This window comes from Chrysochloris asiatica, unplaced genomic scaffold, assembly GCF_000296735.1.
Source record: "Chrysochloris asiatica unplaced genomic scaffold, ChrAsi1.0 scaffold00104, whole genome shotgun sequence".
Classification (NCBI taxonomy): domain Eukaryota; kingdom Metazoa; phylum Chordata; class Mammalia; order Afrosoricida; family Chrysochloridae; genus Chrysochloris; species Chrysochloris asiatica.
Window position 1 is genome coordinate 8,855,293 of NW_006408622.1, and position 16,498 is coordinate 8,871,790.

The 16,498-nt window shown below is 48.7% G+C and overlaps 1 protein-coding gene across 1 annotated transcript in view; it reads left to right on the plus strand.

Annotated features, from left to right (window-relative positions):
- Nucleotides 1-4,389: 4,389 nt before the first annotated feature.
- The window catches only part of WTIP (Wilms tumor 1 interacting protein), a 19,462-nt gene continuing 7,353 nt past the window's right edge, over nucleotides 4,390-16,498 (plus strand). Inside the window, exons 1-6 of the mRNA XM_006867321.1 lie at nucleotides 4,390-5,050; nucleotides 11,577-11,678; nucleotides 14,590-14,657; nucleotides 14,804-14,866; nucleotides 15,047-15,177; nucleotides 15,948-15,999. Coding sequence (XP_006867383.1) covers nucleotides 4,390-5,050; nucleotides 11,577-11,678; nucleotides 14,590-14,657; nucleotides 14,804-14,866; nucleotides 15,047-15,177; nucleotides 15,948-15,999 — 1,077 coding nt within the window. The remainder of the gene's footprint in view (nucleotides 5,051-11,576; nucleotides 11,679-14,589; nucleotides 14,658-14,803; nucleotides 14,867-15,046; nucleotides 15,178-15,947; nucleotides 16,000-16,498) is intronic.

Here is a 16,498-nt window from a genome sequence, read left to right on the forward strand (position 1 = left end):
TTTTTTGTTTTTGTTTTTTTAGGGGTAGGATTTACACAAAAACACTCAAGAATATATAATCATTTAAATAACCAAAGGACACATTCTGCAAGCCTGCCTCCTGGCTGCCAGCACTCAGTCTTTCTCTTTCCATGAGTCTAGAGTCTTCAGCTGCTCCATCTCTCCATGTCCTCATCTCTGCCTCCATCTCTGGTGTCGCTGCTTCTCTGGATAGGGTCCCGCATTTTGCTTGTGCTCTTCTCCCTTGATGGTCCTAGGGTCCTCTGTTCCTGGATTGTAAAATAAGCTAGTCTACTTTGCTTCTTAAAAGATCCATCCATCTCAGGGAATTTAAACAATGTGTACATTATGTCATTCACTCATTCTACAGTTGGCATTCCTACTCTATACTACGCTGTGCTCAGTGGAAACCCTTGCCAACATGGTCAACTTGGGTGGAAGTTTTCAGAAACAGTAAAACACCAAGGCTAGTGTGCATGTTGTTGTTAAGTGCCGTTGAGTTGGTTCTAATCCATTGCAACCCTGTATAGGGTTGCCAAGGAGTTACTGGTAAATTTGAACCACCAACTTTGGGGTTCAAACCAACCGAGCAGTCAAGTGCTTATCCTACCAGGAGACCAATTTTCTCAATGGCAGCAATAGATGATACACGATGGGGATTGGAGGATCATGTTCTTTGTGCTGCCAAGCTTGGGGGTACATTGCTTGGAGCTTTTCCGTTGGTCCCTGTGACATATTCCAGCAGCACTCAGTGTACCAACCTCATGCTCAAATGTGTGATACCAAAAATTGCAGGAATCTGGGCAGCCCCAAGTAGCTCCTCATTAAACTACAAATTAGCTGGTGACTCTGCAATGGTACAAAGTTTGGGCAGAAATGCCCATACCTGAATCCAGGGGTGAGATTTCAAAGCAAGGAAAAGAAATCCCTTCCGAGGTGAGGTTCCAGGATGGCTAATTGCTCCTTAATAAAGGAAGAAGTTGCAAGTATCATGTTCCAACACTAATTCTTGGAAAGCCAATCTACCCATGTCTTCTGCTGCCAATGCTTTAACCTACTACGTTCATTCTTCTGGGAGTCCTCGGTACTTTTAAAATAGTCTTCTCCAACACCACAATTAAAATCCATTGATTCTTTTATAGTCTACCTTATTCAATTTGTTCAACTTTTACTTGCATATGAGGCAAAAGATATCATTGGGACCACACAATTCTGTATACTAAGGTTTCTATTTCATATGATACTGGTTAAGATTCAAGTACTTTAACTATACTAAGGTTGATCATGGACCCACAATCGGTGCTCTTGGAAGCCTCAGTCAAGAAATCAAATGACATTACATTGGGCAAATCTCTTCAAAAGACCCCTTTAAAGTGCTAAAGAGCAATGATATCCCATTGAGGATTAAGTGTGCCTGACCCTAGCCATGGTATTTTCAATCACCTCATATGTATGTGAAAGCTGGACAATGAATAAGGAAGACCAAGGAAGAAATGATACATATGAGTTACGGTGTTGTTGAGCACTATTGAAAGAACCCTGGACTACCAGAATGAATAAATCTGTCTTGGAAGAAGAACAGCCAGAATGCTCTTAGGAAGGAAGGATGGTGAGACTTTGTTTTAAGTACTTTGGACAAGTTATCAGGAGGGACCAGTCCCAAGAAAAGGACATCAAGCTTGGTAAAGAATGTGTGAAAAAGAGGAAGACCCTCAATGCAATGGATCGACACAGTGGCTGCCAAAAGGAGTTCAAACAGAGGAACAATTGTTGGGATGACACCGTGTTTCATTCTGTTACACGTAAGGTTACTAGGAGTCAGAGCCAGCTCAATGGCACCTAACCAGAGTGCTGAACAGTCAACATTTGTTGTTAGTGCTGTCAAGTCAATTCCGACCCATAGCGACCCTGATAGGGTTGCCAAGGAGCAGCTGGTGAGCTTGAACCACCGACCTTGAAGTTCACATGACTTTACAGTCTGACGCATTAGTCCACAGCGCCATACCAGGACTCCAGTCAACTTTTAGCTTGCTTCTATTTTTTGTTTGTTTTACTATTACAGTAAGTGATATATTTTAGCTGATCCCAGACCAAAACATAGTTTAAATCTTGAAAGCTCTAAGTGGGCAGTTATTTCAGAGTTGCCTTTGAAGGCAGAGAGCTCTGATCTGAGCCCATCTTCAGAAAGCAGGAGATTGCAGGACTGAATGGATTACATAAATCATGTTGTGATGAACACTGTGTGCTTGAATTGTCTGAATTTTGGATTACTCCCCTAGCGTAGAGTCCTAGAAGGACCATTACTGCTTTCAGGAGTGTTTTTTGGGTATTTTTTTTATTGCGAATTATATGATAGTTTACATGGGAGAACATTAGTTTTACATTCATTCTATAGTAAATTGTTTCATTGCCATAGTTACAATCCCCTCCATGCATCAACAACCAACCAAAGGGTGTACCCTCAAGCCTGCCCCCTACACTACCCCCCACCCCCCAGTCTTCAGCACACAGTTGCTCTCCCTCTCTAGATCTCAAGTCCCCAGCTGCTCCATCGCTCCACGTCATCGTCTCTGCCTCCATCTCAGGCATCACTGCTTCTCTGGGTAGGGTCCCGCTCTCGGCTATTCTCTGTTGATGGTCCCAGGGACCTCTGCTGCAGGAGTGTTTTTATTTGTTTTAATTAGAACTCTGATTCACCAGATTGCTCTTCCTGAATGAATATACCAGTTTACTCTCATACCTAAAAAATGTGTGTGCTTGTTTCATCACAGCCTTGTCAATACTTTTATTTAAAATGGTAATTTGATCAGTGAAATGTGATATATCATTGTTGATTCTGTTTTTCTTTCTCTTTAGAGATGTGGATGTAATTACCCTGAATATTTGCTCCCCAAAATGCTTGTCCCAGGCCCTGAGGTGGGGCTGGAATTCTGTAGGCTGGGAAGGTGTTGGGAGGGATTCTGTTGGGACAGACACTATGCTCCACTGCCAACTGAGGAGAATGTGCCATCTGGCCCCTTAACAAAGTTGAGGTCCAACTGCCTTTGTCAGTCTGGGCCAGAGCAAGTACCCATTCCAGGCTCCTTGCCCCTTAAGACTGTAGCCACCTTCTTCAAATTCTCGGAGGAGGGGTTACCTGGAGAACAGGGAACTTTTTCACTCAGTGTTCTTTGCCTGGATCAGCCATATCCTGACAGATAACGGTTTTCTTTCCCTAGAGCGTTTGAAGTGTTTGACAAGAACTTTGCAGTTTGTGTTCCTAGGCGCAAAGCCTTAGTTACTTCTACCCGCCTTCTCAGGCCCCTAGGCTTCCAATTTAGTGGGAATCTGGGATCTTTGTAGGGGTCCAGTCAGTCCCATGACCTGTGGCAGCGCAAATGCTCTTAGGAACCTCCTCTTGGCATCTCATTCAAGGCACTAAGGACAGGTGCTGGAAAAGGGCACAGCTGAGACTCGTCGTCCACTGGCTCAGAGCCAGAGGCCTGCTCCCGGCCTGGCCTGGCCTTCAGGACCCGCTCGTGGAGACCAGTCGCTGGGTCTAATCCCCACCCCACCCGACTCCTTGCACTAGGCAGCTTCCCGGTCAGCCAGATATGGGCTCCCGACGCTAGTGCGCTGTTGCAGGGCTCGGCTCGGGAGGGGCTGGGGACGTGGGGCTCACGCGAGGCCCGGAGGCACATCTGCTCACGACGCGCACAGTCTTCCCCAGGGTCCCGGAGCGGGCACAGCTTGCCTGGCTCAGCGCCTTAGACAGACAGGCAGCGCCAGGAAGATAAGAAGGAGGTTGTGGGGAACATTAGTCAACTGCTTGTATTCCTCGGGCCCGGGTTGGGAGAGTCTCCAACTCAGCTCGCGGGAATCCGGAGTGTTTCTAAGGTCCGCGCGCGAAGCGGACCTCGGACTTTCTCGACGGGGTAATAACCTCCCACTTTATCAGCCCCAGGGCCCGCTTCAACTTCAAGTTGCATGCCCCAGCGTCCCGGCCCAGTCTCCGCGCCCCTCTGAGCTCCCAACGAAGCTCGGACATCGCTGCTCCGCCGCAGCCGCCACTCCCCCCACATTCCACAGGCCGCAGCGCCGTCTCCTTCCTCGCATTCCTGCTCCGGCAAAGGAGTCCCTCCGCCCCCCGCGCGGCCGCCGGGAGGAGGGGGCGCGGCCCCACACCTCCGAGCGCACATTCCTCCGCCGCGCGTTATTGCGCCGGGCGCGCGTTCACCCGACCCTGCGGGCCGGCGGAGCTAGTCCGGCCCGGGCTTCGGCCTCGCCCCGCCCCGCGCCCAGGGGTCCCGGGGTTGGCTCCGGGCTTCTGGTGGACGATGCGGCGGCGCGGCCGGAGCGGCGGCGGGAAGCGGAGGCGGAGGTGACGCGCTAGGACCGGCGGGCCGGGCCATGCAGCGCTCCCGGGCAGCCGCGGACGAGGCGGCCCTGCTCCTGGCCGGGCTGGCCCTGCGGGAGCTGGAGCCAGGCGGCGACCGGGGTCGGCAGGGGCCGCGGCCCGGACCAGCAGACGAGGCGGCGCAGGCGCTGGGCCGCAGAGGGAAGGGCGGCGGCAGCGGCCCTGAGGCTGGGGCGGACGGACTGAGCCGTGGGGAGAGAGGCCCGAGGCGCACGGCGCCCACCGAGCTCAGCGCGCAGCTTGCGGGCAGCCCGCGGGCCAGCCTGGCGGGCTCCGACGGCGGCGGCGGCGGCGGCAGCACCCGTTCCAGCGGCATCAGTTTGGGTTACGACCAACGCCACGGCAGCCCGCGCTCTGGCCGCTCGGACCCGCGCCCCGGCCTCGGGCCACCGTCAGTGGGCAGTGCCCGCTCCAGTGTGTCCAGTCTCGGCTCCCGCGGCTCAGCCGGTGCCTACGCCGACCTGCTGCTTTCCGGAGCCTGTCTGGCGCCAGCTCGCTCCCCGGAGCCTGCCGGACAGGCCTCCTTCCCTCTGACTTCGCTCCAGCTGCCCCCGGGCCGGGAGAGCGGCCCGAGCGCGGCGGAGCGGCGGCTGGAGGTGCTCACCCGGGAACTGGAGCGGGCACTGGAGGCGCGCACAGCGCGGGACTACTTCGGTGAGCAAGCTCGGCGGCGCCGGCGCTTGGCACCGGACCTCTCGCCATCTCCTCTCTGAGGGTCGGGGATGGCTTGGGAGAGGTGTGCGGTTCAGCGGAGCAGAGTTCGGGGTGGCCCGGAGGTTGGCATGGAAAGGGCAACCAGAAAAGAAAGACATATCTCCGGTGGGGCTGGAGGGCCCACGCGGCATTTCTTTCCAGGGGAGGTGCGAGTGTGAACCGCCAGGTCTGGGGGCTGATTTAGAACAGCGACTTTGCTTTTAGATCTTCAGGCTGCACAAGGGATGTGGCAAAGTTGTGTTGATGCTCCGTTCCTAAACTGGAGAAAAATCAGGTTAATAGAATTAAGCTTATCACTCATCTTTTTCTTCTTCTTTCCCTTAACCCTTGGCATTTGCCTCTGTTCGTTTTAACTACCCAGGTGTGCCCACGACCAGGTGTCCTCGCCCTTCAGTTTGGGGCATGGTGGTGGTGGTGGTGGTGGTATGCCGTGAAGTCGGGTTTGACTCATAGTGACCCCATATAAGTTTGAGAGCAAAAAGCCTCATCCTTCTCCCGCGGGACAGCTGGTAGATCAGAACTGCTGACCTTGAGGTTAGCTGCCCAAATCATCAGCACTAAGGAGAATAGAGGTGGAGCGTTCAGAGACCCCGCCTCACTTGACCCTTGGCTTGGGGATGATGAGGACTAGAGTGAGAGGGAGGGTAAGTCCACTCTGGGTGGGGGTGAGAGGTAGGATAGGGACTGAAAGGATGCAGTCAGTCACGCTGGGCTGCCCTGGCTCTGGACCATGCTGTTTATATGGGATGTTTACAAACTATTTTGATTCACATGCTTTGGCAAAGGCCATCATCTCCGACAGCCTCTATATTCCAGTCTGGCCCTGGCTTTGGGCCTTCATACCTAGACCCTTTCACTTTTCCTGAGCACCAGGAAGGTTGAAGCACTTGGCTCTGAAGATGGGTGGGTGGTTATCATACCTGAGGTATTTCAGGGTTTTGTATCTACAGTTGGAAACCACCAGATGTTCTGCCAGAGATTGATGAGACTTTCTGCTCCCATAAAGAGTTACAGCCTCAGAAACGCTCTGCAGGGTCATTATGAGGAAGAAATTACTTCAGGGCACACCACTCGGCATTCAGTTAGCAGTTCAGGGCTGCTCAGATGGGATCTTGAGGCCAAATGGGGACGTTCCAGGCCGAAGGAAAAATGTGCAAAAGCAGGGGCATGAGGATAAGTACTGTGGCGTTACTTGAATGTTGCTATAGTGCTGGAAGGCTCTGCTGCTGGTATTTCAAATCAGGATCAGCCGGGGTGGCTGGGTTTCAGCGGAGCTACCAGATCAAGACCGATGATCTCCTTCAAAAAAATTAGCCACTCTGTGAATCACAACAGAATACTGTCCGGTATAATGCTGGAAGGTGAGCCCCTAACTTAGGTTGGAAAGATATTTAAACAGTGCTTACCATAATGTACTCAAGCATGCCAACAGTGGTGACAGTCATACAGGACTGGGCTGTGCTTCATTTATACATGAGGGATCTCCATGAATCAGAGCTGACTTGACAGCAATTAACAGTAACGAGAATGTATTGCTCCTGTGGGTCAGGTGGTCAAGGACATGTGCAGACCCAAAGAGTTGGCAAGCCTTTGGGATAGGAGACACTGAAGAGTTTTAGGTCTATCTGGAAAATGGCAGCGTGAGAGTTTGTGGTTTGGCAAGTCTTGGGTGGTCTGGGAGCAGAGAGAAGAGTTAGAAATCTGTTGTTTCTCAGGCCAGCCAGGTGCCAGGGATAGAAGCCAGGGCTATCTTCTGAAGAGAATACGTTTTAGTATACTTGCTGGTGAAGCTGTCCATTCAAAAGACCCCACACACTGCAAGGCCTACAGGGGGATGCATTCTGCTCCATTGAAACCATCATAGCTGCTAGGGACTCTGTGTGTGAAGCAGAGATGGCCACAGACCCAGGCCCTAATTAATGTGAGTTGTGAAGGGGCTAATGCTCAGAGACAGTCAGGGGTGGAGGGTCATTCTTGTGTTTTTTTCATTGAAACTTTTTATTATGAATTGTGAAGGCATACATCTGCTGATCATCCATTTTACATTCAACAAATCATAGACTGTTTCATCTCAATGATTGTAGCCCCCTCTATGTAATAAAATCCCATATCCCACTTCCTCCCTGTGATTCTTGTTTCCATTCTCTCCTTCCCAACCCTTCTGAACTTTGGCCTTAGGTGTCACCATTTTGATCTAGAATGCTTGGCCATTCCATGGTGAGCACACCTTACTAGTGGTGGTTTCCTCCTATATACCTAAGGCCATTCTTTCTTAAAGAAAAACTACTGCTTAACTCCAGTCCAAGTGAGAGGATGAGGGAAGTGATGACAAATGCTTGGTTTTTCAAAGACAAGCTGAAAACCTAGAATTAGATGATATTTTCCTGAATTTTTGAAATAGGAGTAACCAATTTTCTTAAAATATATACTGTGGATATTTGATCTTTTTGAGTAAGAAAAGTTGTTTTCTCATATGGAGGCAGAAGTTATGTGCCATGGAGTCGGTTCCAACTCATAGTGACCCTGTATAGGGTTTCTGAGGCTGGAAATCTTTACAGGAGCAGAAAGCCTCATCTTTCTCCCACGGAACAGCTGGTAGTTTTGAACTGCTGACTTGTAACCATTACGCTACCAGGGATCTTTGTATTCTTATACAGTTCAGCCTAAATTATACAAAATTTTAATGAAAGTAAATCTGTAAGCAGTGTGAGCTCAAGTGATCTCATAAACTTCATCTTCAGAGTATGTTTCTTCTCTCCATGCCACTTCTTCTATACTTGACCTTGGTACCACCTGACCTTCTGGTCCCTCTCTGCCATTTGTTGACATCTTTGGAACTTTCTGGATTCTTTTCTCTAACTTTTGCTGTCATCGGACTTCCAGAATTTAAAAAAAACTTTGGTGACCTCCCACCTTTTCTTTAGCTTCTCATTCTCAGGAGCACTCTCTCGTCTCACTTTACTTCAGCAGTCCTTAGATCTGACACCAGGCTGTGTCTCACTGGAACCTGCGAGTCTTCTAATCACGGTTTGCCCAGCAGAACCCTGATCTGAATCAGTTCTACAGTCCTCTCTGTCGCTATATCAAGTGGTTAAGAGGAGGCCTGTGACCACTGTAGATTTATGGTCTTCAGCTTCAGTGGTCTTGACATCACCATTACCCTTATCCTTAGACAGTTCTTTGAGAAAATTGAGGTCAGCAGTTGCAGTGTGTTGCCACGCGCTTCCTGTTCTCTACTTGCAGGCCACATTTGGCCTCATTCTCCCGCCATCTCAGAGGACTGTCTAATCCACAGCCTCCACCTCCTTTAGATTCATCTTTTCTCTTACTGTTGCCTTTTTCCTTTTGATAGAAACATGTACAAGGCTCTTTCATTAAACAGATGAACCAAAAAGCAAACCAAAAGTCCCCAAACCTTCCACACCACAAAACCTCAGCTCTTTCTTAACTCTCCTCCTCTTAGTCCAATGTCTTGCTTACTCACCTTCCCAGCCCTCTCCTCAGTTGCTTGTTTTCTGCCCTGTCTCCTTTCACCTGATGGACATAACTGTTACATAGGACACTCATGACCTCCCAACTGCTGCCCACTGGGTGCTTTCCAGACTGTGTGTGTCTGGACACAGGTGGATTTACGGGTATGGCTGGTATGACATGGGCCCTGGGCATCACTTGAAGGGGGCATGACGGAGTAGCTTTTATTAACCTGTTATGGCTTAGGTTTCATCGTTGAAATGAAGAAAGATGCAGTTGTAATTTCCATGTAAAGCTAGAATATGTTAAGTAAGAAATTAATGGGCTTGATATGTATTTTTGAGGTGACATTATGGTAGCACTAGCTAAAAGATAGGCTTCAGATGTTTGAACAGGGGCACATTTTCAGTGCTGATCATACGTGCTGTTTTCTGTAAACATGCCTCAGTCTGGACCTCACTGGTGTGTCTGACAGCTAGTGTGTTTGCTCTTCTTGAAACGTTGTTTCTTTAAATTCTGAGTTACTTCATACTTCTTTAATGTGTTTAACTCAAGTGATACAACCAGATATTTAGAAAAATCAACCCAAACCCGCAAACGAATAATAGGATATAGTAGCTTCTGTTCTGGCCCACTTTCTCATCCATCCCAGAAGCATCCCAAGTTTTATTCTTTTCATCACGTCTTCTGGTAACTTAATCAGAGACGTGACAAGGCTAGGTTTGCAAAACTAATGGCTAAGAGTGTAAGTGTGTGGTTAGATCATTTTCATGTTAGAAAGTCCGACTGTAACTTTGGGGGATGTGGTAGTGGGGAGACCAGTCTGTGACATAAGGACAGGCTACCGTAAGAGCTGTCCACATGAGGAGTGATGATATTCTGAATCCGGTCAGTGGGGGTGAGGGCAAGCGATGAGGGCAGGATCAGGGAGGAAGTTGGATGTGAAGGAGAGAGGGTAGACATGGCTGCTCCCTGGGACCTAAACTCCTCAAAGTAGCATTTCATCAGGAGGCAAACGGGGCAAGAGGTCTTTGTGGAGAAGCTGGAGCTCTGTGCTGGACATGCAGGTGTTGTGTTCTGAGGCCCATTTGAGAGGCAGATCTGTAATGCAGGAGGAAGGTCTCGGTAGAGGTGGACAGTTGGGAGATGAGGGGACTACCCAGGGAGACTTGGCAAAAGCCCTGGCCCCATATGGAGATCTGTAGAGTTGCTTTATTTGGCCTCTGTATTTTCAAAACATTAAATTTTAGTCTGAAAGGATTTCACATACATGTCTAGATGTCTAGCTTGTCTTGAAAATTGTGGAATCTTAGGCAGTGTGGGGCCTGCCTTCTTCCCAGTAGCTGTCAGCAGAGCCCAGCTGTGGTTGCAGTCTCTTATGGCCATCACCACTCTCTTCATTCACCTGGGTCACCTCGGGCCATATTACATTCCTGCATGGTGTTGGGGGCATCTGAATTGGCATGGGAGGTCCAGGACAGAGCTGGGGAATATCCAACAGAGCTGGGAAGGAAGAAGAAACAGAGACCAAGTAAAACTCATCCCCTGAAAACCGAAGTGGAAGGGATGTTCCACTCTCTAGCAAAGTCAAATAGCTCCAAGTCCATAGAACTTAGGGTTGACTAACTGTGGCACAGTAGCAAAGCGCTGGACTGCTAACTGCAAGGTTGGTGGCCCAAACCCACCAGCTGCTCCTTGGAAACCCTATACAATGTCATTGTGAGTTGGAGCCAATTCTACAACAGTTAACAAGATGTGTGGACTAATCCTTTTTTGACGGAGGGAAGTAGGGAATGGAGTGGCTGGTGAAGAAGGGAGGGGTTCTTCAAGGGGGGAGAGACTTGAACATGGCTGTACGTCAAGGAGGAGGATCTGGTAGAAAACGAGCGCGAGGGTAAGGGTACTGTTTTCTGGAGCAGTTGAAAACTTTAGCATCTAGAGGACTGGTGGAGTATATGTTCGTGTTCTGTGCAGTCTGGGAGATCTTGGTTAACTCCGTGCAGGGGTTTAGTTGGCTTCCTATTGTCCTAGTCTACAAGTGGGCTGGCCAGAGAAGTGCCCTAGGGCTAGAGATGAGGTTCACCTGCCATTACTGGTCTCTCCTCCCTGCCTCCAGGGCTGCTGAGCTGCCCACTTTGTGTTACTGGGGGTGGCCCCCAGTTCCTTCCAGCAATCCCTCATACCTGAAGCGTAACTGCCCTCCTGTATTTCCTTTAGGCCTTTGTTCAAATATCACCTTGTCCATGGAGCCTTCTCTGACAACCCCAATTCTATCCGCTTTCTTTGTTGTCATCATTCGTATTTCCGCTGAACATATTAACTGTTGTTGTTGGTCCCCTTCCACTAGAATGCAGGCTCCTTGAAGTCAGGGCCTTTGTTTCATGCACTGCAAAATCTCCAGCACCTAAACTGCTGGGATTGTGGCAGACCATCAGTGTCTGTGTGAATAAGCAACAGAATAAACCAACAGTATGATGCAAAAGGGAGCCCTGGTGGTGCTGGATGTTGGGCAAGGTTGGCAGTTCAAACCCACCAGCTGCTCCTTGGGAGAAAGATGAGGCTGTGTATTACTGTAAAGATTACTAGTCTTGTGAACCCTCTTCAGGGGCTCTACGAGTTGGAATAGACTGGATGGCGGTGGTTTGGTTTGGTTTTGGGTATGGTGCGGAGGAGGGAAGTGTGGCTGGGGAACGTCAGTGACTATCCTGGGGTCTACCTATGTGAGCTTAATTCTTTGTATTCAAAAATATGTTTTCATTTTGAAGAATAGAATTGGGTTTATAGAGAGAAGAGAGGATTTTCCTTTAATTAAAGAACAGGTCAAGGGCAAAAGGACTCAGCATGACTTTTAGGCATAAATATATTCATATAATCATCATCATCATCATCATGGTGAGGATGCTTGTTAGTATCAGAATTGGAGTTGACAGCATGTCCATGTGACTCCCACTCCATGGTGCTAAACCACTTCTCTCTTGCCTCTTTTTTCCCATAGGTATTTGTATCAAGTGTGGGCTTGGTATCTACGGAGCAAGGCAGGCATGTCAGGCGATGGGGAGCCTGTATCACACCGACTGCTTCATCTGTGACTCCTGTGGTAGGTATCCCCTTCCCTGCCCTCCACACTGCCTTGAACAGAGACCAAAGCTCCGGGTACATGGACCGCCTTGCTCTGGCCCAGGCTGGGACATTGAGGACGCTGGTCACAATCTTCTGGTACAGATAGGTTGTGGCCATTTCTCTGGGGACTTGGCCTGCTTTTGAGACCCAGGCCCCATGGGGAGGTCTGCTTCCCTCGAGAGTGAGGCATGGAGCTGGTGACAACCCTTTTGTTGGCCGAAGGGAACAGCTGGCCTCCTGCCTTCAGCTTTGGAGCCTCTGCCCCGGCTAGGAGACTGATGCCTGGGAGAAGGGTGTGGAGCCCACCGGAACTGAGGACTCATTTTCCTTGGGACAAATTTTCTTGCAATTTCTTTTCAATTTGCTTTTTAAAAAATTTTACAAATACTATAAATTATAAGACTTTCTGGTGTGGCACTGTAGGATAAATACTGGACTTCTAACCAGCAGTTCAAACCCACCAGCCACTTCTTAGAAATCCTATTCAGGATTCCTAGAAATTGGAATCGACTTGATGGCACTTAATAACAACAACATAAATTATATATGTTGTTCATTTAGTCTAGACAATATTAGACAAAGAAAAAGTAATTATAATCCAACCATCCTAATAAATGTATACTCTTGAGTTTGTTAGCGTTCTTTTAGACGTTGCCCCTATATAGGCCATTTATTTTATTTTTTCATTTTTATGTTGTTTTGTTTTTTTTATAACTTTTTATTATGATTTGGGTGAAAGTTTTACAGAGAAAATTGGTTTTCCATTCAACAGTTCATGAATATTTTGTTTTGTGACATTGATTGCAAATACTGCTCTTCCTACTTTCTCACTGTGTTCACCATTTCGATTGGCCCTTCTTTCGGATCTTTCCTGTCTTCTGAGCTTTATCCCTGGGCAAACGCTGCTCTTCTGATCCAATGTGGTTGATTGTACTAAGGGGTACATAGCTCCCTGCTTGTACTGTTTACCTTATAGACCTGTATCGTTTAGCTGCCAGTTAAGTCCTGGAGCTGACTTATTCCAGACTTGATGGGGCAGTCTCTATCACACCAGCAAGTCTGGTCTTTTTTATGATTTTTCGTTTTGTTCCACATTTTTCTCCCAGTCTACCCAAGACCTTTGATTGTGATCTGTTTCAGAGGTCGGTAGCAGCAGCAGGGCATCCCCTAGTTCTGGTGATGGGTTCACATGGTCCATTAGTCCATCGGACTAATTGTTTCCAGGAATTTTTTATTTTCTTCATTATTCTTTCCTCCAGACAGGGAGAGACCAATAGTTATACCTTAGATGGCTACTCACAAGCTTTGAAGACTCCAGTTGCTATTCACCAAAGTAGGATGTAGAACATTGTCTTTGTGGACTTATAAAAAATGGCATGGGAGTGGCATTTGACCTCCTCTGACTTCCCAGGGGGAGGGAAAATCAAACTCAACATCAGCCCAAGGCCAAGTCCTATGAGACTGAAGTCAGACATGCATCTACCTTCCAACCTTCTTTACCAGTTCTGTCCCCTACTTCCCCTCTCGCAGTGCTCTCAGCTTCTCTGCTGGCTTCAATAATTCATTGCAATGGCTACACTGAACTCTAGCTTGTCTTGAAAAATTTAGAATCTCTGGAATACAGGGACTGCTTTCTTCCCAGTAGCTGTCTGTCAGCAGAGCCCAGCTGTGGTTGCAGTCTCTGATAGCTACTACCTCTCTCTTCATTTACCTGGGTCCCCTCGGGCCATTTCACATTCCTTCCTGGTGTTGGGGGCATCTGAATTGGCATGGGAGGCCCAAGACAGAGCCCAGGAATATCCAACAGAGCTGGGAAGGAAGAAGAAACCGAGATCAAGTATAGGTCATCCCTTGAATACCAAAGAAAAGGTGATGTTCCATTCTCTAGCAAACTCAAATAGCTCAGAGTACATAGAACTTAGGGTTTAATTATTTATTTAAAAGTTTTTATGTGAATTGAGTGAAAGTGTACAGGGCAAGATCATCAGTTTTACATTCAACAAATCATACACTTGTTTCAAACAATGATTATAATCCTTTCCATGTACTATCAATTCACAGTAGTTCTCTCAATTCATTCTAGCTCTTTTTTTTTTTTTTATATACTCAGGCATCTATAATAATTTACACCACCAAAGGGCACATTCTACAAGTCTGCCTCCTGGCTGCCAGCTCTCAGTCCCTCTCTTCCCATGAATCTACAGTCTTCAGCTGCTCCCTCTTTCTGTGTCCCCATCTCTGCCTCCATCTCTGGTGTCGCTGCTTCTCTGGATAAGGTCCCGTATTTCTCTTGGGCTTTTCTCCCTTGATGGTCCAAGGGTCCTCTGTAAGATTAACTACTCCCCCATTTTGTTACAAAACTTCTACCTTTATTGTGACAGTCGCAATTAGTCCTGATAACAATTACTCACTATTGAATCTTAGGATTTATATTTAGTAGTGGTGGTGTTGTTGTTGTTACTAAGTGTTGTCGAGTTGGTGCTGACTCAGTGACCCACTGTAGGGTTTCTGAGAGTGGCTGGTAGATTTGAATTGCTGACCTTGAGCTTAGCAGTCCATTGCTTATCCTGTAGTAAGCACAACTAGGGCTCATTTTAGTATTAGGATCCTTCATATGATAAAAGGATTTTGTGTTTGTTTTTTTTTTTTTAATTAATCATAATTTATATTTGAAAAATAGTTCTTATTAGAGGTTACTTTTAATAGTTCAGTTGACAATAGGTTCTGTATAATTTTTTCTGAAATATTCTTTATTATAGAAATAATAATAAAATATTGAAGGAAAAAAATTAATTCCTATTGCTCAATCTGCTGTAGAGGGTGCTGGGTGATAGAAATGGGAAACCCCGTCCCTGGTACCCAGTAGCCTGGTGATGCCCATCTTACAGGGAGACGACTCCGAGGGAAGGCATTCTACAATGTGGGTGAGAAAGTGTACTGCCAGGAGGACTTCCTGGTGAGTCAGAGCTGGGCCCCTGGCTGGTGTCGGGAGGAGACCCGAGCTGGGGGACCCTCCTCTTGATCCATGTGGATGTGGACATCTAGGGCTGGGAAATGGGTGGCCCTTGTCACCTAACATCTGGATCTTCTGTCCTCTCCCAGTACTCTGGCTTCCAACAAACGGCTGACAAGTGTAGCATCTGTGGACATCTCATCATGGAGATGGTGAGACCCTCCCCAGCACCCCCAGCCTACTGGAGTCCCTGCCCTTCTGACCTGGGTGGAGTCTGAGGACCCCATCTGTTCACCTGGTCCAGACCTACCAGGGGCTCAGACCAGACCCTTTTCTGGGGGCTGTGTTTAGCCTTCCATCTGCATTGACCCTTCAGTGCCTCCCACCCTCAGATCCTTCAGGCCCTCGGGAAGTCCTACCATCCAGGCTGCTTCCGGTGCTCTGTGTGTAATGAATGCCTGGACGGGGTCCCCTTCACTGTGGACGTGGAGAACAACATCTACTGTGTCAGAGACTATCACACGTGAGTAGCTGGCACTGCGGACCAGGTGGGACTCATACTGACTCCTCTGCCTCCTCTTGAAGCATTTTTATGACCGGCCTGCCTATAGTTCTTGGTCTTTACATAGATAGCACAAACGGAGGCACTTCTGACCTCTCACCTGGTGACCGCTCTGTGACTGGGGCAGGGCACACAGCTCTGCCTTGAGCTTTCTCTCAGGTGGCTGGACCACCAGTCCTCCCTCTCCTCTCCCTGCCTTCTCCTGCAGGCTTCACTTCTCCTAGTGGTGGGACCTTGACTAGCTGCCCTGCCAGCATCCATCCCTCTGCTTCCAGGGCCAGGGGATGAGGGCTTGGACTCCTTGCACAGCCTTTCTTCTACTTATTACCCATGTGGGCAGTCAGGCCATTCCCCTAGTTGTGGCTCCAATTCCATTGAAGTTCTTATCTTAAGCATGAGTTGGTGTCAGACTATATGTCCCTGCTGCTCAGGGTGGAGCCAGAGTTTGCAGGGATCTCATTAGGGGGCAGGCAGCTCACAGGAAGCCCGAAGGAGAGGACAGAAGAGAACAACCTAAAGCCATCCTGGAATTGGTGACAGGGTGGACGTGAATTGGGGAGCTAGATTAAAAAGAGCAGCGCTAAGAAGGCAGATCAGAAGCTGCTCTAAGTCCAGGGGAAGATGGCTGGGTGCTCAGGCCGTTTCATGGGAATTCCAGGCTGGGACATGTTTTTGTGCCCTTACCCTCTGGTCACTCAGCTGGTGACATCTGGTTTCCTTTATTCCTCCAGGGTTTTTGCACCAAAATGTGCCTCCTGTGCCCGTCCTATCCTCCCCGCACAGGTAGGAACCACTCACTGGAGCTGTTCTACTCAGTCCTGCCTAGGTCTGCCCTGGGTCTGGAGCCACAGTGGGAGGGATGAGCATGTGACCTAACCCCTGTCCCTCAGGGATAAGGGAGGCGTGTTGTACGCTTGCACTCAGGTATGGGGGTCCCCTGGCAGGAGTTAGGAGGAAATGGTGGCCCCCCCGCTGCTTGGCTGCACCACTGCCGCTCTTAGCTCCATTCCTCGGTGACTTAAGGGCTGCTCTCAGGGTCTGCTCAGCTCTGTAGGCTGAGGTTTGTTGGGGAGCAGGAGAGAGAGGGATGTGGGTTGTGCAGAGGAGGGACCACTGGGTGGCGCACTTCTCTCAGGCAGCTCTGTATGCTGGTTTTATCCCAGGCTGTGTGCCTGGAAAACAGCTGTGGCTTTTCCTGACTGGTGGTGGTGGTAGTTATGTGCTGTGGAGTCGGTTCCGACTCATAGCGACCCTGTACAGGGTTTCCGAGGCTGTAAATCTT